The sequence below is a fragment of the Lipotes vexillifer genome, unplaced genomic scaffold, assembly GCF_000442215.2.
Source record: "Lipotes vexillifer unplaced genomic scaffold, Lipotes_vexillifer_v1.1 scaffold168, whole genome shotgun sequence".
NCBI lineage: Eukaryota > Metazoa > Chordata > Mammalia > Artiodactyla > Lipotidae > Lipotes > Lipotes vexillifer.
This window is the reverse complement of record NW_006773947.1, coordinates 1,746,394-1,769,499: the sequence shown is the minus strand read 5'-3', so window position 1 is coordinate 1,769,499 and position 23,106 is coordinate 1,746,394. Positions and strand designations below refer to the sequence as shown.

At 40.5% G+C, this 23,106-nt stretch overlaps 1 protein-coding gene across 1 annotated transcript in view; it reads left to right on the top strand.

Annotated features, from left to right (window-relative positions):
* LAMA3 (laminin subunit alpha 3) overlaps positions 1 to 23,106 on the top strand; it is a 246,918-nt gene that overhangs the window by 180,161 nt on the left and 43,651 nt on the right. Inside the window, exons 42-55 of the mRNA XM_007448619.1 lie at positions 2,951 to 3,057; positions 6,152 to 6,202; positions 7,115 to 7,266; positions 12,535 to 12,645; positions 12,756 to 12,867; positions 13,080 to 13,247; positions 14,742 to 14,938; positions 16,131 to 16,247; positions 17,232 to 17,386; positions 17,666 to 17,807; positions 18,651 to 18,753; positions 20,736 to 20,852; positions 20,938 to 21,117; positions 21,668 to 21,810. Coding sequence (XP_007448681.1) covers positions 2,951 to 3,057; positions 6,152 to 6,202; positions 7,115 to 7,266; positions 12,535 to 12,645; positions 12,756 to 12,867; positions 13,080 to 13,247; positions 14,742 to 14,938; positions 16,131 to 16,247; positions 17,232 to 17,386; positions 17,666 to 17,807; positions 18,651 to 18,753; positions 20,736 to 20,852; positions 20,938 to 21,117; positions 21,668 to 21,810 — 1,855 coding nt within the window. The remainder of the gene's footprint in view (positions 1 to 2,950; positions 3,058 to 6,151; positions 6,203 to 7,114; positions 7,267 to 12,534; positions 12,646 to 12,755; positions 12,868 to 13,079; positions 13,248 to 14,741; positions 14,939 to 16,130; positions 16,248 to 17,231; positions 17,387 to 17,665; positions 17,808 to 18,650; positions 18,754 to 20,735; positions 20,853 to 20,937; positions 21,118 to 21,667; positions 21,811 to 23,106) is intronic.

The following is a 23,106-nucleotide window of genomic DNA, read 5'->3' as shown; positions in this document are numbered from 1 at the left end:
TCAGCAGGAGGAACATTGCCCACACTTATTCATTCTTTCCTTCGATGAAAAATGAATGGAGATCCTAGTATAAGCCTGGCCCTGTGCTAAGCATTAGAAACACATCAGCAACCAGACCACAGATTCTGCCCTCAAGGGTTTTCCAGTCTAGTGGTGGACAGATGTACAAATAAGCTGCTAAAATAGAGAGAGAACATAACCGGGCTAAATCAGGCTGCAGCAGGAGGGGCATCAACCAGCCCTGAAGGGTGAGGGACGGAAGGGGCAGCTACACTGAGACAGGAAGGACAGATGGGGTGGGGAATGGGCTTGGGAGGGTCTTCCAGGCTCCGTGATTTGAAAGATATGCGACTCCCACCTGGGAGAAGCTTCCTAATTTAATCCTCCTTATGGTTCTGCACAAACAGTGAAGTGGAAAATGGCACCAGGCTGGAGGAGACATCCATTTGACAGGCAACTGATTTGAAAAGGGAAATTCTTAGTTAACAGTTTTCTCAGCTTAGGTTTGTTAAGTTTGATGTCTCAGGAAAGCAAGTGATTGTTTTTTTGTTTTTTTTAAAACTTTTCCACAGCTTAATGCCATTTTCATGTCAATTTTTTTCATTTGTTAACACTTATTGAGCATCCACTCTGTGCCAGGTTGCCAGGCGTCATCTGGCACTAGTGGTTAACTATGCAATGATAAATACAAGCACAGAGTAAGGTGAAAAGTAAGCATATATGCAGGAGCTAGCTGGGTAGAGGTGGGGAGGGAATAGGAAAGGCTTCCCTCCTCAGCCCGTGCTCTGGGACACATTTCTCCCTTGGCCACTCAGAGCCACAGATGACAGACGTGCTGTCTGCTCTTTATTTGCTGTATCGATGTCATCTATGAAATCAGGAAGTTTTAGTTTAGTCCATTGTGTTTAGCACTACCATAAAATGAGAATAAAAGAACCAGTTATTTCTCATAATCGGTAACTAATGCTTTGCAAGATTAAGGAAGAAGCAGAATCAAACTTCCTGAATATTTATGTAACTTTAAATAAGGTATTTTTAAAATATGTATCTTTTACATAGAAAGTTTAGATGTAGGTGAGACATCTAAAGAAAAAGTATTTTAAACTGAGATCTTTTGCGTAGCATGGTTTGTTAGGCAGAATATGGGTCTGGTCACCCCAAATAAAGCCCTATTATTAGGACAACCTGCTTAGTAGACTTGGATAAGCCACCTCAGCTTAGTTACCTTCTTGATAATTAGGCAATACATGGGTTGTCTGCTTCCTATCCATTTTCCGAAATGTAGGATTACAAATGACACCAATTACACATACATACATATATATGAATATTTTATCATGTCTTAAAGTAGCAGTAGCTACCTTTTACTGAATGTCTACTATGTGCAGGCATTGTACTAGATTCTTTACTATATTATCTTTTATCTTATATCCACTCACCAAAATAGGTATTGTTAGTACAATTTTTCATTCATTCATTCAGCATATACTTATATCTGACACCTAATATGGGTCCAGGCATTATCCCAGGTGCTAGGGATGCATCAGTGAGCAAAACAGCCCACCCCCCAAAATTCACATCCTCATGGAGCTTAACATTTTCATAAGAGGAATAGATGAAGAAATGGAAGCTTGAGGGGTTAAGATAACAGCCCAAGATTACACGGACTGTGGTGCAGACGGAGACCTAGCCAGATCTTGCTGATTCAAAACCCGTGTCCTGACTTCCCCGGTGGTCCAGTTGGTAAGACTGTGCTCCCAGTGCAGGGGGCCCAGGTTCGATCCCTGGTCGGGGAACTAGATCCCACATGCATGCCACAACTAAGAAATCTGCAACCCTGCGTGCTGCAACTAAGACCCGGTGCAGCCAAAAAAAAAAAAAAAAAAAGATCTCCCATTCACTTTGTTATACAGCAGAAGCTAACACACCATTGTAAAACAATTATACTCCAATAAAAATGTTAAAAATAAAACCAAAAAAACAAAACCAAACAAAAAATCTGTGTCCTTTGCACTGTATCACCAGTTTATCCATTGGTAAAGCATATTTAAACTGCCTCAAAGTTCTTTGATGAAAAGCTTAAATTTGAGAAAGTCAAATGCCATATTTCCTTGATTCTATCAATTCCATTGATGATAAAACACCACACACACATCCATTTAATGACAATTTAGGGGGGATAGAGTGGGAGTGGAATTTTGCTAATGAACAGAAATATTTTAATTTACATCCCAGTTCCAGAAACATTAACATGTGTTTGTGTTATTTTTTAAAGAAAACAGACACTCACAATCAAGGAAATACGATCTTTTACCTTATAAATAAGGAACTGAGTTCTCATCACTAAATCATCTAGAATAGTAAAGGCTCAGGCTAAGGTGGCAGTTGTAACTGCTCAGTTGTTTAAGCCCCTTATGTACATCACTGCAGCAATTAGTGCAAATAAATGTGAATTATGCAGACTTGAAATAGTACAATAGGAAATATTAATAAAATCCCCCTTTATGCAAAATATTGAAATTATATGAATTTTACTTTAAGTTTTTTCTTCGAGGAAATTAGCCATAAATTAAGCAGTGTGTATTTGTGTGATATCTTCAGGAACACAACTCTTGCGTAAAATTCACCCACCCCTGATTTCCGTATTGGTCAAACCACTGGCTCCTGTATGCATTTTGTTCATCTGCCATTTGGCTGTCGGGATGATTGAGGACCTTGTCATCTGGCGTGTCAAGGAGCAAGGGAGCAATCTCTGCCTTCCCCTCTTCACCATTCTCATTCAAGTCATAAATGGCTCTGTACTGAGACACATTCACTTTTGCAAATCTATGTCAGCCCTTCCTCTCATAGGGTTACAATATCCCAAACAGGGAGCTAGAAGTTGAGAAATTGGGTGGAATAAATGATGAGCCCTTTGGGTGTTTCCCCTCTTTTTCTGTATTCTGTGTAGGTGTGCACCAGGATATTTTGGAAATCCCCAGAAATTTGGAGGCAGCTGCCAACCATGCAGCTGTAACAGCAACGGCCATTTGGGCAGTTGTGACCCCCTGACGGGAGGTAAGATCGACTCACACCTCTGTTAACCTACCTTTATCAAACTGGTATAAAATAGCTGGCAAAGAAGCCAAGCAAACATTTTCAGCAAGCACCTACACAATTCCAGCTAACAAGTTGTCCCCTTGTTTTGACAAAGTTGGGAATGCTTAGGTAGTATTCACAGGTTTGGTGCATAACTTCAAGTAGGTTTTTTGTTTTTTAGGTAAATTGTTTTTAAAACTTCACTAATTATAGCCAAAATAATTTCAGACCCTATTTTGGTGATTTTTGCTGAGATCTCCCTTTGACATTATAAGGTAATCATCTCATCAGCTTCCTTCATGTATGTATGTGAAGGAGTGAGAGTGCTCTTTCTATTAAAGCAGTAACTGTTCTGGGATGTGGGTGTATGATTGAGATGGATTTTACATACCAAGAAAAAAACATTAATTGGGAGTTAGTATAGGTTCATTAGGAAAAAAAGGAAGTTGGGAAAACAGGAAGACTCTCTACGTCCTTCTTTGACGGAGAATATTAATGTGGTGTATCAGGAAAATGCCATTGGTGCAGTGCAGTGCCAAATCCTTAGATAAAATCTCTCATCTTATAGACAAGATGAAGAACTAAACCCTGGATGTATGGATTAGATCCAGTCAGTGACTGTTCCCAAAGGAATGCAGAGTAAATGGAGCCTTATCAGTCTAGAACGAGGTGTCTGTTGTCATGTTTGGGGCTTCATCTGGGCTCTGTCTTGTTCAACATCGTCGACGTGAATGGAAATATAGAAGGCCTGCCCACCCAGTTATCAGGTGACACAAAGTTGGAGGAGCTAGCAAATGCCTCCTATGACACATTTAGAATAAAATAGGGCCTCAACAGCCTGGAATGAGGAGCCAGTTCTAACCAGACAAAATTATGTTGGGGTAAGCGTGCAGTCGGTCCTATAGTTGAATGGAAAAAAAAAAAAAGTTTGTGATAAATGAGACGTGGCTAAGGTTTCAGTCAGCGGTGAGTTCAATATGAATCAAGAGGGTAACGTGGCCCCTTAGACGCCTTGTACTATCTCCACTGAGTTCTAGTGTCCCAAACCAGGTGGCCGGCCGTTGTTCCCTGGTCCACCGCCCATGCAAGTCCCCACGAGGGGCCCGTGTCTTTACAAGGCAATAGACAAGCTACAAGTTTGTCCAGAAAGAAGATGAGGCCATGAAGGGACTTGGAGCCCTGTGACATGAGGAAGGACTGACAGACCAGGACAGTGGAAAGGAGACTTGGAAAGGATGGATCTGAAAGGCACATGTGTGGGAGAAGGGTGGGTCTTATTCTGTTTGGCTTAAGGTATGGAGAACGCACATCCCGGAGTGGAAGCTAGAGGGAGATCTGTTTTAAATCATTCTGAAGAAGTGTCAAATGTTTAAAGACAAGAAGGACTGGTTTCAAAGGAGATGAGTTCTACTGTCACTGGAGGTGTTCAGGCGAAGTTTCGACATCAGACACATCGTACTCATGAGATGAATGCTTTTCCTAATAGCAGAAGTAACCAACCTAGAATGAGGATGGGAACTCTTTGTTCCAAAAATGGAAGAAAATGCTCACCTGTGAGACACGTTTGTTCCTGTGAGCTTTTTTCCCTCTTTTTCATTCTTTCTTTCAATTAATAACGTACAGATTCCTTGGTGGTCAAAACTCAAGCTTGTTGAGAAAATTGCACTGATAAATCAGTCCTCTTCATAAGCCAAGTCCCCCATATACTGTGTTTGCAGGAGTTTGTGAAGGAAATAAAACCATGTTTCCTGCCTGTAAGGCATTTACGGTCTAATTGAGGAAATTAAAGTGACACAGCTATATGTCCATATAAGAGTGAGTAAAAGATTTTTTAAAAAGGATGAGTAAGAGAAACCTATGATTACATATAATAAAATGTCTACAAATATACTGTGAGGAGACACTTATCGTCTTTGAGTGGTAGGATCAAGGATAGTGTTTTATCTCATTTTGCTGATTTTCCCAAATTTTCCATAGTGAACTTATATATATTTTTTTACAGTTAAAAATAAGTGTGGTTCAAAACATATGTGTATACACACAAGGTGTGGCTGCTGAGAACACACCTGAAAGCCTCCCTGTAGCATGTCTAGGAAAGTTTCAAGCTTAGAGTTTTCCTTTAATAAAGTCAGATGATTTTTCACAGGAAAATGAGAGGGCATTTCAGCATAAGAATGCATGGTATGGGGAAAGGAGTAGAAGTGGGAGGAGTAAAGAATGTCCAGGGGTGACCATTAGGCTTTCCTGTCTATAGCTGAGAACCTCAATATTCAGCATATGTGAGCAGTAGGTGGTGGAGTCAGTCCACTAACTTCGTGTGCATATCTCACTTACAGCATCTGTCACACTGTTGTAAAACGTGCCTGTCTCCCCCATAGGACCATTAAACTACAGGACACCAGAGACTTTTGCCTTGCTATCTTTGTATTCCTGCCCCCAGCACAGGGCCATGGCACACTGGGAATGCTCAAGGGTGCTCAGTGTTTATTGAATGTTCTTGAATGATATTAGAAGAGACATCAGCAGTTGTATAGGAGGCTACCAAACGAGGACAACACCAGCGATTAGGAGTTTTCATTTCATAAGAATGGCGTGACCCTTTGTAGAGAAGAAACTGAATATATAATCAGAGAGGCCACAAGAGAAGTTCCTGTAGCAAGATTGTTGGGAGATGAGACAGCTCTCCAAGCGATGGCACCGAGGAGGGAGGGAAAAGGGAAGAGCCGGCAATGGTGTGTGGCTGGGTGACTAAACACAAAACTAGCTTTCCCCAAAGCCAAGTTAAAAAGCACATGAAGGGGCTTCCCTGGTGGCGCAGTGGTTGAGAGGCCGCCTGCCGATGCAGGGGACACGGGTTCGTGCCCCGGTCCGGGAAGATGCCACATGCCGCGGTGCGGCTGGGCCCGTGAGCCATGGCCGCTGAGCCTGCGCGTCCGGAGCCTGTGCTCCACAACGGGAGAGACCACAACAGTGAGAGGCCCGCGTACCGCAAAAAAACACACAAAAAAACAAAAAAAAGCACATGAAGAGTAAGTTTAATAACGCTGTCTTCTCTGGTTACTCCTCGTTTCAGACTGCATAAACCAAGAACCCAGAGATGGTGGCCCTGGAGAAGAATGTGACGGTGAGAAGAGAAATGGCCCCCTCCTTTCCAAGTTGTGGGGTTCAGCTTAAAATCCGTGAGCCCTACACTGGGACACGCAGTTTCGAGTCTGGGAAAGCAGTGGTGGGAGGTGGTGGAAGGAGGGCTACTTAGAGTCACATCCAGCCTCTGTCAGCTAAAATCTGTATGACCTCGTGCAAATGACCTTACTTCTTCAAGCCTCGGTTTCATCATTTGTCAGATGGTAAAACTGAGGTTGGTAATAACTATACCAACCTCATATAGCTGTTGGAAAAATGCTTATAAATCCCTTATCATGATTCTTGGTAAATAGCAAGCACTCAATAAATAAAAACTATTTATTACTCTTTTCCCACATACAAAATAAGCAACAAGTTGAATAGATTCACCATTTCTTTTTTTGCCCAGTTTTATTGAGATATAATTGACATGCAACATTGTATTAAAGTGTATAGCATAATGATTTGATATATGTATATGTTGTGAAATGATCACCACAATTAACTTAGTTACCATCCATCACCTCACACAGTTACAGATTTTCTGTCTTGCATTAGGAATTTTTAATATCTACTCTTCTAGCAACTTTTAAATATATAATACAGTGTCGTTAACTATAGTCACTGTGCTGTACGTTACATCCCAAGAACTTACTTATCATATAACTGGAAGTTTGTACCTTTTGACCACCCTCACCCTTTTTCCCCATTCCACCATTTCTTTGTCAAATGCCCCCTGTCTAGAGATCTCCCTTTTTCAGAAACTGCATCTTTCCCGGAGAAGTCCAGGATTGTGATTTTTGCCTGTGATGGGCTATGTGTGTATTAACTGGGCGGCAAAGCGCTGGGGCTCTGTTTGCATTCCTGTGGCTCCAGCCCACAGCACATGTGCCTTTGATTGTGGCCCCCACAGATTGTGACAGCTGTGTGATGACGCTCTTGAACGACCTGGCCACCATGGAGGACGAGCTCCTCCTGGTCAAGTCTCAGCTGCAGGGCCTGAGTGCCAGTGTGGGGACCCTGGAGCAGATGAGGCACTTGGAGACCCAGACCAAGGACCTGAGGGTAAGTACTCTGTGGGTCCAGCATGATGCCTGGCCCAGAGCAGATACTTGGTGAAGAGAGATGCTGTGTGAACGAATATACTCCTCACGTGAGAAAAGGGGGAATTTGACTCCACTTAAGGCCCAGTGGGGCTGTCCTCCTTCCTCTGATCTAAATGAAGATTAGATTTTTACTGGTGAAAAGTACCGGTGAACACACAAAACTAACACTTCTAAGTGAACGTGCCTTACATACTGAATATTTCTGGGCTCATTTTTCTCATAACTTTAGCTCACGGTTTTGCATTCGGAAGACTCGTGTGAATTTGAGTACAGTTGTTATTAATTCTTCTTTAAATGTTTGATGGAATTTTCCAGTGAAGCCATGTGGGCCTGGGATTTTATTTGTTGAAAGTTTTTTTTTAAGTTAAACTATAAGTTCAATTAAAAAATAGATATGGGACAATTAGGATTTATCTGTTTCTTCTTGAGTGATATTTAGTAATTTGTGCCTTTCAAACAATTTTTCTATTTCGTCTAAATTACCAAATGTATTGCAATACAGTTGTTTATAATTTTTCCTTATCCTTTTAATATCTGCAAAATCTGTAGTGATGCTTTCTCATTCATTCTGGTTATTGGTCATTTGTGTCTTATCTCTTTTTTTTGATTATTCTGGCTAGAGGTTTATCAATTTTATTGATCTTTTTATTTCATTGATTTCTCTCTGCTTTTCTTCAGTTTTCAATTTCATTGACTTCTGTTCTTTGTTCTTTTTGTTTTGTTTCGTTTTTGTTTTTGTTTCTTGTGGTACACGGGCCTCTCACCACTTTGGCCTCTCCCGTCGCGGAGCACAGGCTCCGGGCGCGCAGGCTCAGCAGCCATGGCTCACGGGCCCAGCCACTCCACGGCATGTGGGATGCCCCCAGACCAGGGCACGAACCCGTGTCCCCCGCATCGGCAGGCGGACTCCCAACTACTGTGCCACCAGGGAAGCCCTTGACTTCTGTTCTTAAACATATCTTTTCTTCCTTCTGCTTGCTTTGGGTTTAGTGTGCCATTCATTTTCTAGTTTCTTAAGATAAAAGCTTATTTACTGATCCCAAACCTTTCTTAATATAAGCATTTAGTGCTATAAGTTTTCCCCTAAGCACTGCTTTAGCTGTATTCCACACATTTTAAAATGTTGTGTTTTCATTCTCATTCAATGCAAAAGATTTTCTAGGGAGCTCCCTAGTGGCCTAGTGGTTAGGATGCTGGGCTTTCACTGCTGTGGCCCGGGTTCAATCCCTGCTTGGGAACTGAGATCCCCCAAGCCACGCAGCGTGGCCAAAGAAGAAAGAAACATTTTCTAATTCCTCTTGTGACTAGAACTGTATTGTTTAATTTCTGAATTGGGGATTTTCCAGATAACTCTCTGTTATTGATTTCTAGTTTAACTCTTTTGGGGTCAGAGAACATACTTTATGATTCCAGTTCTCTTAAATGTGTTGATGTGTGTTTCATAGCTCAGAACATGTACTACGTTACAGCTGGAAAGAAGGTGGTCAAGAGTGTATCCTAAGAAGTACTAGGGCTGAAAGTTGCCCCACGGGCCAGAGTCAGGCTCCCTGGGGGGAGAACGGGGGCTCTTCTGCCTATAAATGGAGGCTGAAAAGACAACCTCGAAACTTTCCAATTCCCATTGTTGGACAATGGCTGTATGAGAACCTAAGAAAGGACAACCTTGCAGCCAGGATGTGGACAAGACTCACAAACCAGGATCTGTGCTGAAATGTGACATTCTCACTATCACCATAAGGTGCAAGTCCTAAGCTGTCACTATAACACCTGGTCCTGGACTGGGGGGTCTGGGGTGAGAGTGATGATGCCACAAGATCACTGGACAGGGCACAGAGAGTGCAGGGAGAGAAGAAATCTCCCTCTCGGAAGGAGCCTGCAAACACTGTAACAGACAGATAATAAGAAAGACATGCAGCAGAAGCAACAGTCAAGTGATGAGTTCCCTTTAGAGAAAATGAAAATCATAGGACAACCTGAAAATTACTTTAAAGAATAACATCCAGGGCTTCCCTGGTGGCGCAGTGGTTGAGAGTCCACCTGCCGATGCAGGGGACACGGGTTCGTGCCCCGGTCCGGGAAGATCCCACATGCTGCGGAGCAGCTGGGCCCCTGAGCCATGGCCGCTGAGCCTGTGCATCCAGAGCCTGTGCTCCACCACGGGAGAGGCCACAACAGTGAGAGGCCCACGTACCAGAAAAAAAAAAAAAAAAGCCATTTATTTATGCCTTCACCTGCTGACAGATTTTTGGGATTTCTGCTTATTGCAAATAAAGCTAACAAAAAAAAAAAAAAAAAAAAAGAATAACATCCAGTAGAAGGAACAAGAAATTAGAAAAAAATTTAAAACACCAGAAACCAAACAAGAAGAGGTAAATATGAAAAGATCTAGGTAAAACTCGTGGAAATGAAAAAATATACTAAAAGTAAAATAAATCAGTAGCTGAGATAAACCCTAAGCTAGACGTAGTGAAAGAGGGTTTGGGGAAAGTTTAATAAGTGCTTTTGGAAGGAGGGCTGATTGTAAACCATTAGTGACTATGGTTGAGTACATACAGCAAAAACTAATGCTAGAAAACTGGTTCTTTTCCATCCCATTAGGGTAATTTTAGAGCATGGTTTGCAGGCTTAACATGGAGAGGAGGGGGGGAAATCTTTTATGTTTTCAGAGAAAAAGAAAAGCCACTTGGGTTACTTTGATGTCATCAGTACAGCCCTGCATTTTTTCAATGAAGGGAAGGAAACCAACATTTTGGTATCCATCCTATGTGCCAGGCTCTGTGCTAAGTGCTTTCCTTACGTCTCACAACATCCTATGAGGAGAATAGTGTTATTTTTATTTAACAGGCCTGTAAAAGCTAGGCAACTTGCCTTCAATCACACAGCTAGTATGTGGTGGTTCCAGAAGAATTCAAGCCAAGGTGAAATTCCTTTTTTTTTTTTTTTTTTTGGCAGCTTTATTTGCAATAAGCAGAAATCCCAAAAATCTGTCAGCAGGTGAAGGCATAAATAAATGGCTGTACATCTACAAAGTAGAATACTAGTTTGCAATAAATTGTAATGAACTACTGATGCATGGGTGAATCTCAGAATAATTACTCTGACTGAAAGAAGCCAGACCAAGAAAAGTTCATATCCTAATGAGTGTGTGTGTGTTTATGTGTGACAATCATATATTGTGCACAGTTCTAGAAAACGAAAAGTAATCTAATAGTGTTTGTTCCTGGTGATGGGGAAGGAAGTGTCAGGGAGAATCGGTGGGAGGGGTTACAAGGGGCATGAGGAAATGTTTCTTATCTTAATTGTGGAGATAATTACATGGGTCATGTGTCAAAACATATCAAATTGTGAACTTTAAACACATGCCTTTTGTTGTATGTCAGTTATACCTCAGTAAAGCTTTTAAAAAATCAAACGAACAAAAACAGAAAGAGCCTCATTGACCTGTGGGACAACATCAAGTCACCAAACCTATATGTAATTGTTGTCACTGAAGAAAAATGAAGTGAGTAAGGGGCAGAAAAATATTTGTGCATTTAATGGTAGAAAATGTTCCAGTTTTGAGGCAAAGCTATTAACTCACAGCTCTAAGAAGTCCTGTGAATTCTAAGCAGGATACAGAATAAAAGTCTTACTAAAGCCCACCATTAATTAATTGCTTTAAAAACAAAAATAAGTTGACATACTTAAAAGCAGGCTGAAAATAAAAAGATGCATTACAGAAAGGGGAGCAAAGGTAAGAATGACTTTTGTCTTCCTGTCTGCAAAAATTAAAAATAAAACATCTGAAACAATCAGGGCATTGTTGCACAAATTCCAGTTTGTCCCCTAGTGCAGATTATAATAAAACAGAATTAGTAAAATCGACATGTGTTAACCTGCTCTGTGAATGTAGAAAGTCACAGAAAATTGTGACCTTTTTTTGACAAAATAAAAGAATATCTACTCAGGAAAATGTCAGTCTGTTTTCATAGATTTGTATGAACTTGAGGAAAGTGCAATAAAGATCCAACAGATAATTTTGTTCTCTGTAACCTCTGATGCCTGGGATTGGTTAGGGTTTTGAAAGTAGGGTGATTGATTGTCAACCATTATTCACACACAAGATGAAATTCTAAAGACCGTGCTTTACCCACTATACTTCTTACTTCTTATACTTATACTAACACTCTTTAGAATGATGTGCCTCATTTGCCTACAACAAAATTAAAATAGAACTATCTTCTTGCAATATCACACAAACACTATGAAAATTCAGTAGGAATATGTATGGGAAAGCAACTAATTTTTTGGACGGTTGTATGTATGTGGCATTTTATAATGCATTAGCCCACTTACCACTGTAAACAACCCAGCAGCTTAATGTTATAATCACCAATATACAGATGAAGGAGATAAAGTCCAGTGAGCTCATCTATTAAGTGGTGAACCTAGGGTGTGGACCTGAGCTGGAAAGCCTGTGCTCTTTTACCCAACGCTGGTTCTCGTGTGCAAACAGAGATAATAATTTTGCTTTTTCTTGTAAAAATTCTCAAGGTATTGACATATTTTTCCCCCAAACTGAAAATATTTACTACTCTAGATATTATATGAGGCAATGTCACCCTCTACAAGTAATGAGGCTGTTGAGTTTCCCAAAAAGGACAGGGGACCAGGATATGAGTCCTGAAGTAATCAGTAATCACCTGTACTGCTGTGGCATGGATGGGTCACCCAACTTCTTTGGGCTTCTGTTTTCTCATTTTTTTTCATATTGAATAAGGGTATTCAATTAAATGAGCTACAAATTTCTCTCCTGCTCTATAATTCTTTGAATCTAATGAGTCCTTGAATAGGGTAGCCATAGGCACTTCTTTTTAGTATTATCAGGTAACATATAGGTTAAAAATAACTGAACAATTCTTTACAATAGAATCTAAACCTTAATACATCAAGTAAGTGGCATCACTTACTTATAGAAATAAGGTTAGATCGTTAATTCAAGTAAAGTATCTCTTGTCTCTTCATGTTTTTAAATTTTACTACTTTATTTTAGAGCCATATCGCAACTTACATCAGAAATGTATTCTTCATGTGGCCTATTTCAAAGAACCATACATTTTTTCCCTAAGGATCAGCATTGGTCTTGCTAAATGAATCTTTTCACATCATCACCAGGTTTACCAACTTGGTAAGACTTCCCTCCAAATTTCTACTCTAAAGTGAGATTAACTTTGTGTGTTACTTTCAGAGCCAGTTGCTCAGCTACAGTTCCACCATTTCAAATCATAAATCAAAACTGGATGGCCTGGAAAAAGAACTGAGTAACTTAAATCGTGAGTTTGAAACTTTGCAAGAAAAGGTAATGTGTTAGGTCAATAACATTAACTTTTTTGTTTTGCTTTCAGAATACTGTTAGTTTTTTCCTCCCATCAACTTACTTTGTTGCTTATCAATTTGTTTTTCATATAGGTTCAAATAAATTCCGGAAAAGCTCAAACATTATATAACAGTGTTGATCGGACAACCCAAAGCGCCAAAGAGCTGGACACGAAGATTAAAAATGTCATCTGGAATGTGCACAGTAAGAAGAGTTACTCAGCCCAATTAAACATCTTTTATATTACTTTGCAGCCTTTGCTGTACAAAGAAAAAGTTCAACATTATGAAAAATAACCTGTAGTGATACTAAAAAACCAATATGAACCCTCCATAAAAATCTCGGCCTTTTTTTTTTTTTAGTAGTCTGCTGGAGTCCAGAATTCCCAGTTTAATAAACTGCTTGATGTTTTCCAGTTCTTGTGAAGCAGATCTCTGGGACAGAAGGAGAAGGAAACAACTTGCCTTTGGGTGATTTTTCCAGAAAGCTGGCTGAAGCGGAGCGCATGTTGAGGGAACTGAGGAACCGCAACTTTGGGAAGAACCTGAGGGAAGCAGAAGCTGAAAAAAGAGAGGCTCAGCTTCGTAAGGACCCTCCCAAATTCTTGCATACAATCCGTTCTAATTGGTTTGAAATACAGTGTGCAGAGTGCAATATCTAGTCACCGGTGCCAGGTGGAGGGGCTCGTCTTTTCAGCGTATATTACTGATAGAGGATCCTGTGGTGAAAATAGGTAGCCCCTTCAGATTACTGAGAAGCCGTAGGACAGAACAACATTGTTTTTTAAATTTATTGAAGTATAGTTGATTTACAATGTTGTGTTAATTTCTGCTGTACAGCAAATTGATTTCAGTTATACATATATATATACATTCTTTTTCACGTTATTTTCCATTATGGTTTATCACAGGATATTGAATATAGTCACCTGTACTCTGCAGTAGAAGCTTGTTTATCCATCCTATGTATAATAGTTTACATCTACCAATCCCAGACTCTCAATCCTTCCCTCCCTCCCCACTCCTTGACAATCACAAGTCTCCTCTATGTCTGTGAGTCTGTTTCTTTTTCATAGATATGTTCATTTGTGTCATATTTTAGATTCCACATATAAGTGATATCATATGGTATTTGTCTTTGTTTGGCTTACTTCACTTAGTATGATCATTTCTAGGTCCATCCATATTGCTGCAAATGGCATTATTTCATTCTTTTTAAAGGCTGAGTAATATTCCATTTTATATACGCACCACATCTTCTTTATCCATAGAATAGAATATCTTACCATCATGCAAAAAAAAGTTTCTTCTTAGATATTAGACACTGATACCTCTTGTTCCTTTTTAACTGCATTTTCATTCTTCTTTCATTCATCTCCACTCAGCTCTCTCATATCATTTTTAATGGTCACCTTATCACCATTGAGCTTTTGAAATACATTGATATTAGCACTACTGTTACCTCCAAAAATGAATATACTAGAAATTAACTGAATATATCTAAAGGTTTGGGTTAGGGAAAAAGCCTCATTAGCTCAAACTGCAAGAAATAATAATTTGGTGTATATTTTCCAAATACTGACCTTTATTTTCCTTTATATTTTCCAAATACTGACCTTTATTCTCTAGTAAAATGATATATCAGTGGTTACAGATAGTAACTGTAACCACAGATACAGATAGTAGCAGTTCTCTTAGCATTTGTATTGTTTAAATTTAATATTAGCCTTGGCTTTTAGCTGCAAGGAGACAGTGTTAGTAGTAGAAGGAGCATGTGCTTTGTGCTCTGCAGGTCAAATTCAAGTCCCAAGGCTAAAACCTTGTCACCCAATTTCTCAGGCCATCCATTTTCCTATCTGAAACACGAGGATGATAATTACTGTTTTCATGTGGTTGTCATGAAAGTTAAATGAGACAGTGTGTGTATAACATAACATAAATGCTAGTTTCCTGTTCCCTTGCAAGTTCAAGGAAAACCATGAAGTGAGTAGAAACTCAATTCTCCTTCTGTAGTCTTTATAAGTTAGCTTCCAACGTACTCATCTCTCAAGTGGAAAACAAAAAGGTGATGTATTACAGTGCTGACTCGGATAAGGAGCTGGCTGGAAAACCACCAGGTGGAGAACAATGGGCTTGTTAAGAATATACGAGATTCTTTAAATGAATACGAAGCCAAACTCAGTGACCTCCGTGCCGCTCTACAGGAGGCCAGTACCCAAGCAAAGCAGGCCACCGGCCTCAACGGAGAAAACGAGAGGGCTTTGGAATCCATCAAGGTGAGGTCACAGTCAGAATCTGCATGGTTTGGTTAATGACAAGGATGAGGGAACAGGAATCTTTATCGTTAATAAAGTGGCAGAGCCAGGCAGCTGTCTGTACAGGAAGCCCTAATCAAATAGGAGTGAGGCATTAAATGCAAAATCAAAGTAGTTGCTACTCCTCAGCGGCCAGAAAAGTTTCTGAACTTAAACCACAGAGAAAGCAGAGCAAATCGCTTCACCCCCACCCCTGGCTGATAGAGTGCTGGACCAATAATGTTGCCAAATAGGTGAGAAATTAATATTGTTATAATTAATTCAAAGTGTACAATGTATGCTCTAAATAACTGACTTTTTGTGTCATATATGTGTGCCATATATTCATTATCAGAATCACCAGCAAAGGCATTTTAAGCCATTACTTGCTTTATAGGAAATAAGTCAAAATACAGGCCACATGCAGGAGTTGCAATGAGGATTTAAAGCTCGAATTCTATAGTGTGTATTTCAATGGTGAACACTGTAGGCTAAAACAACAACAAAAGTGTGAGGGGCTATGAAATGACAGTAAGATCAAAGTGGAATAACATAGGACTGAACATCCCCCCCCCCAAAAAAAAAAAACGCAAGAATTTCGTAAAAGACAATGACTAATATCTTCACAGATGGTAATATGGTTAGCTCCCAAAGCCTCTTCAGGTAGTAACACCTCTGTCGGAAGTCTCTGATTTTGCCAAGGGGAAGGGAGCAGGGTCCAATTTTACGGGTCCCTGAACTCTGGCAGCCTCCACCCTGGCATCCTAAAGTCCTGTGTGTTTCCTTATTGAAGTGTCCCAACATCTTCGTTGGGACCGGCATGTAGTGTGCTGATGGTCGGTGCTGATTTCCTTAGTTAAAATCCCTCGTTCTGATCCACTAGCCAGAGCTTAATTATATATCCACCTCATGGGCCTGGTTGACCCCAGTGTAGAAACCTTCTCCAATGTGACAACGATTGTTTCATTGGCATGTTGTCTGTGGAAACTATGACAACACACCTACACAACAAATTGAGCTGATGTCTCGTGGCTTTGGAGTTTCCTAGATGACCTTTAAGTGCAAGAAGACATTCTGACTCTGAAATTACTTCTATGCTGTTGTCCAATAAATATGCCTGTGCCTTCTGACAATATATCATGAAGCTCACAGACATTCTTTTTATTCTCTCCAGGGACAAGTTAAAGAAATGAATTCCCTCCAGAGTGACTTCACCAAGCATCTAGCCACTGCAGACTCTTCCTTACTGCAAACTAATGTTGCCTTGGAGCTGATGAGTAAAAGCCATGAGGTAGAGGCAAAACTTGTTCTCTAGAAAATCAAAAAGCATTTAAATTATGTTTCGAGGAAACTATGAGATCGGCTAAACAATTTTTTCTCCAATATATGTCTTTTAGGTGGAAGAAAATATACCAGAATGTTAAGAGTGGTTGTCCCTTGGGGGAGGGGTGAATGATGTATCTTCTTTATATCTTTCTCTATTATCTAATTTGCCTGCAGTGAGTGAATGCTACTTTTGTGATAACAAAAAAAAAATGTGGTGCTATTTTTAAAATATCATTTTCATCTATAAGATGAATAAGGTCTGAGGATCTAATGTAAAGCAATATGACTCTAGTTAATAACACTATATTGTATAATTGAAATTCGCTAAAAGAGAATTTAAATGTTCTCACCCCCACTCCCCAAAAAAGTTAAGAGGATAAAATATGAGCTGATTGATGTGTTAACTCAATGGGGGAATCCTTTCACAATGTATGCGTATATCAAATCATCACTTTGTGCACTTTAAATATCTTACAATCGTATGTCAATTTTACCTCAGTAAAGCTGAAAAACAATTAAAAAATAAAATAAAATATCAGGCATACATTATTAACAGAAGACATTTAGCACTGGTAAAAGATGGACAACATTTCTTAGCAGCCCATTGGTCATTTTGAAAATATCTTTTATTATCACTATTTCTAAATCAGAAAAAAGGTATTTTGGTTTAGTACAACTATACACTAATGATAATAATGAGCTTTTATAAAATCTATCGAAGTGGGTACCCACCATATGGAAAATGTTCAAAATGGTGGTAAAACTTGGGAGAACATTATCAGTGTCAATATCTCAAGTAACCAAGGAATAATTGGTGTGCTGAGTGGGCTCAGAAAACAGTTTCTCATTGTTGCTTCCTGGAAACGTCATTTACGACAGAGGTCAAGAAAATGGCATATACATGCTTTGCTTAAGTTGACACTACCTCTTGTTTACTTGGAAAATATAGGAATATGAAAAACTAGCTGTCACTTTAAATGAAGCAAGACACGAACTAAGCGACAAAGTGAGAGAACTTTCCAAATCGTCCAGTAAAGCATCCCTGGTGGGGGAGGCAGAGAAGCATGCGCAGTCTTTACAGGAGCTGGCAAGGCAGCTGGAGGAGTGAGTGGCCAGCCTGGCGAGTCTAACTGCAGGGGCCGCTGGAGCCTGGTGGGAAGGCCTCTCAGGGGGAGTGGGGTCTCCAGACCAGGGTGGAGGGTGGCACCCAGGGCCCAGGTCCGAACCCGACCAGCCGCAGGGACCTGATTCCCAGCTGCATCTTTGGGGCAGAGCTGCAGAGCCTGCAGCCCCAAGTCTCCATCTGTCAAATGAATCGGGAGGTTAGGGGGCTCAGCTGCAGGCAGGGGGGCTGCTGGAGCCCTCTCCTGTACCATTTTCTAGGATCAAGAGGAACACCAGTGGGGATGAGCTGGTACGCTGTGCCGTGGATGCTGCCACCGCCTATGAGAACATCCTCAATGCCATCAAAGCAGCCGAGGACGCAGCGGACAAGGCCACCAGCGCATCTGAGGCTGCCCTCCAGGTGAGCACCTGCACTGGTACCTTCTCTCCAGGCACTCTGGAGACGACTCATTTTCCTATCTTCTTTCTGTGTGCACCAAGGAATAGAAAAAAGCGTTGTTTTAGACCAGAATTTGTTATATAGAATAGACTCGAACTTGCTCTAGATATAAGTCATTTCTGTATATACTTGGCTGTTTGATAAATGTAGCCCACTTTTAAAAATCATTTGTAAAGCCAGATAGAAATCACACTGATTATTGATTGTGAACCATGAAAGTATTTTACCCTGCTTCTTACCAGGTATGTCTTTATGCTGGGACTGAGTATTGAGCATTAACATTTACCAAAGAAGAGAAATTTTTGTACACAATTTTATAACCATTTATTTCCTGCAACTTGTCTTACACCTGGGCATGTCTGTGGAGTCCTGTGGGATCTTAAATGCATCATATAGTATTCCTATGTCTAAAAATAAAGAACAAATTATTAACTATGAGAGAATTAGGGGACAGACCTCAGAAGGTTGAAGATTTTTATCTCCCGAAGATTAAAAGCCTAAAAACATTTTAGCTCTGTCCTCCATTATTGCAGAGGGTATTGTACAAGTGACAGTGAGAAAATGAGAAGGTGTCATACAATTTGTCATTATATCAGCAGAGATGGGTCCGCCTCCCCAAGCCACAGACATCTTCTTAGAGCCCTGACTGTATCTTTTAAGGAACAGTCTTTTTAAACCTCCTCCTTACCTTCTAACCTCATTCTTTAAAGATTAAAGATAAGGGCTTTGGGGTAGGATGAAAACTCTTACACTATATTTCCTAAGGTGTATCACATTTAAAGCTGATAAACACTTTGCTTTCAGACAGTGATAAAGGAAGATGTTCCGAGAAAAGCTAAAACCCTGAGTTCCAACAGCGATAAACTGTTAAATGAAGCCAAGATAACCCAGAAGAAGCTAGAGCAAGGTATTGAGGGTTAGGGTGGAGGCTGGGATAGTCAAAGAGTTGGAAACAACCTTTGAGACCAGGAGAGGCAGCCCTAGAAGCAAACGCACTTCTTGAATCTCAGTGTCCATGCAAATGATACTTTGCAAACTCATAGCTGGGATGTTCCTACCCAATATTCTAACATATACCAAATTAACTAGAACCTCATAAATCTAAGTAAATCTTGAGGCTGATAGGCCTGTTTCGGCCTGGCCTTGGGTTTGGGGGAGAGGATTCTTAGTTTAATCCCATGTGGACCCACATAGCATTGAGGTATGTACAGTGCTGCTTTCTTACTTAAGGCCCAGGTAATTAGTTTCAGGTCATTAGAGCAACTGCTTCAAAATTTCTTAAGCCCTAAAATCTTAGCAACTGAAAGTACCAAAAATCACTACCACTATGGAGCATGAAGATTTTTAAATTTTTGTCTTTGAACTTTTTCTACTTATTTAATTTGATTTTTTAAAAAATAATTAAACTGTCTCGATCTCACCAAATTCCTGTGTTCAGAAAATGCTGTGTCTTGATTTCCTCTGGTCTCCTGTGGTCATTCATAGCTGAGCAGCCATCCAAGCTCATAGCCCTCACTTACCTTCTTAATCCTTTCAAAGCAGTTAGATGCCTTCTACCAGTAAATAAATACATTTATTTATTTATCTTTTTACATTTTTAAAAATTAAAATGAAAAATAAATGTGAAAACAGGAAAAAGAAAATACAAAACAATATGTAGTCAGTTGCCTAGCAAATTTCAAAAATTAAAATTTCCTGGTATGACATCTGCTCTCTTTATAAAATTTGAGCTAAGAGGTGAAGATATGCGTTTTTAAAAGGATTAGGATACTGGACTAGGGAAGTCCGCCAGGGGGCGGCCCAGTGGTTGAGAATCTGCCTGCCAATGCAGGGGACACGGGTTCGAGCCCTGGTCCAGGAAGATCCCACATGCTACGGAGCAACTAAGCCAATGTGCCACAACTACTGAGCCTGTGCTCTAGAGCCCACGAGCTACAACTACTGAGCCCGCATGCCACAACTACTGAAGCCCGCGTGCCTAGAGCCCGTGCTCCACAACAAGAGAAGCCACTGCAGTGAGAAGACCGCTCACCGCAACGAAGAGTAGCCCCCCCTCGCTGCAACTAGAGAAAGCCCACGGGCAGCAACGAAGTCCCAACTCAGCCAATAAATGAATGAATGAATGCATGAATGCATACATGCATGCATATGAACTTAAAAAAAAAAGGATTAGGATACTAACTACATTGTTATTTAAACCAGTCCTGGAATGACAGTTTAAGGCATATATCGTCAACTTGATCTTAAAGCATTCACTGGTCATTTTCCATGACCTCAAAGTGGCAATATTATCAGCTAGGAATGTCTATGAACTCTGTTCCTTTCACTAAATGTCCTTAAATTTGTTTGGAAATGAGCAGAAACAATTCCTACTGTGTGTGTGAGTTTGCTTCAGTGAGGCTCTCTTAACAACACTCCTTTACTGTACTTTTGACTGAAGGGGCATCCCTTATGCATTATTCATTCATTTGTTCATTCAGTCGTTTGTTCCATAAATACATACTAATATTAAGCCTCAGTGGGTGCCAGACATGGCACTATGTGCTGGGACACAGCAGCGAACAAGACAGACACATCCCTTTTCTTTGCTAAGCAGAGACTTTCGCCCTGAGCAGAGCGGAAGTTAAGCCTCCCTCTGAGTTATTACGCCTCTCCCTTTCCTCACGTGCATTTCCAAGGAGCCTGGTAACACAGGCTCTATATGCTCCTGGCCTCTGTAACTGGAGGACCTGTGGGTCTAGGTGCATGCAGTGGGCATCTCGGGGATGACTGCTAAGATGCAGGTCTGCTCAATGCTGTGCAGACCTTGGCTACTTCAGGGGTCACCAATACCCACGGAGGATCAAGATCTTTAGGGTAATTGCCTCTTGCTGCTTTATTTTATTTTAGAAATCAGTCCGGCTCTCAACAACCTGCAGCAAACTCTGAAAATTGTGACCGTTCAGAAAGGGCTGGTAGACACCAATCTCACGACCATCCGCGATGATCTTCGTGGGATACAGAGAGGTCAGCAGCTCCCTAACCCACTGGACTTGGCTTCTTTTGTCAAACATTTTAGATACTTACCCCTGCCTGTTTATGTGTGCATTAGATGACATCGATGGTATAATCAATAATGCAAAGAGCATGGTCAGAAATGCCAACGACATCACAAATGATGTTCTAGATGGGCTCAACCCCATTCAGGCAGACGTGGAAAGAATTAAGGATACCTATGGGAGCACCGGGAGTGAAGACTTCGACAAGGCTCTCACTGATGCAGATAATTCAGGTAGCAGACATTCTCTGCCCAGGACATATTATCCATTTTCTCCATCAGTATGAGCTTTGGTCAGTTTTAATTTTTCCCTGGTAAAGTCTGATCTTAGAAATTAAAATATTAAAAACAACTTCACATAATCCATTCAAAGAGTATGGCTATTCTGTTAGTTAAAAGGACCAAGTAGGATTTTTTAAAAAAATCCATGAACATTGCTATTGATTTTCCCTTTTATAGAGTGGAGATATAGGTCCCTGAATCATGAGGAATTGAATTATTATTAATATTAAGGATCAAAAAGCAAAGATTTATTTTTTTATAGTGGTCAAGAAAGATAATTTGATATCTAGATTGCAGAATAAGATCCATGATGTATTTATATAGAAATATGTATAATATGTATTTCTATAATATAGAAACTGTATTACCTGATTCTGAGTCATCCTGTCCAACGTTTGGGACCCAGACATACCACTTGACAAGTACTATCAATGAGAACATCTGTATTTAACCTTTTCTCAACTCACAATGATAAATTTCTGTTTTGTAATCTCACCAACAGTAAAGAAATTAACCAACAAACTGCCTGATCTTTTGAGCAAGATTGAAAGTATCAACCAACAGCTGTTGCCACTGGGCAACATCTCTGACAACATGGACCGCATACGGGAGCTAATTCAGCAGGCCAGAGATGCTGCGAATAAGGTGGGTGTGTCCCCACATTGCCAGGCACCAAGGCTCATTCTTTGATAAGTTACTCCATTCATTAGGAAAGGAAAGGTGTCTATGTACTCAAGAACTGGTTGTCTTTCTTTCTTTCTATTTATTTATTTTTTGGCTGTGTTGCGTCTTTGTTGCTGTGCGCAAGCTTTCTCTAGTTGAGGCGAGCGGGGGCCACTCTTTGTTGCGGTGCATGAGCTTCTTATTGTGGTGGCTTCTCTCGTTGCGGAGCATGGGCTCTAGGCGCACGTGCTTCAGTAGCTGTGGTGCGTGGGCTCGGTAGTTGCGGCTCACCGGCTCTAGAGCACATGCTCAGTAGTTGTGGTGTACAGGCTTAGTTGCTCCGCAGCATGTGGGATCTTCCCGGACCAGGAATCGAACCTGTGTCCCCTGCATTGGCAGGCAGATTCTCAACCACTGTGCCCAAGTCCCCTGGTTGTCTTTCTTGCCATAATTCTTTGGTTGCTCCCAATGTGCAAGTTCATTTCCTCCTGTCATCCTTCAAAAGTACACATCATCTTCATCCCTTAGATGATCTGGTACATCAGGGACCTGGAGCAGTTTCCTTCTCACTGACTCATGCAGACAGGAAGCAGGATTCTCCACCAGGCTCCAGTTGGTAAAGTGTTATTGCAAGTTCGAGTAAGGGTTCTGTGATTGGAATGTGCAGATATGATACTGAACAAGACCTACCTTCTCATTTTAACTTGGAAGTTGTAGAATCCACTTTTATTGAGGATGGAGGAATGGTTCCTACCAACATGAGCAGTGTTCTGAATAGGAGATTACAGCAATTTTCCTTCATTGGAAAATTCCATCAACCTTTCTAATTTTAATCTGACATTATTTACTTGAATTCCTTATGCTTCTCCCTCACAATTCGTTTTATCCTAAAATAATGTAAATGAAATATCTTGTATTTTTCAGCCACCTCCCTATGAGATATTTGGAGATAGAGAGTTGGAAAGCCAAGTCAGAATATCACTGCCCTGGAGGCACCATGGTTGATTTCCAGGCTCAATATTACGTCTTTTGAGCCTCAAAATCTGCCTTTTCTTTTAGGAAAGAGAATGACTCCCAGCACAAAATTTTTAGCAGAAAAACAAAGAACCTAGGCACAGTTTGGCAGAAACTACCCTCTTCATACCCATACACATCTTATAAAAAGCAAATGAAAAAGCATGTTTCTAGCTTTTGCCCTTCTATGTTCATTCACTAATTTACTGAACATAATTTGAAGTGTGTAAATAGCACAGTGGCTTAGAACTGGTTAACCAAGGC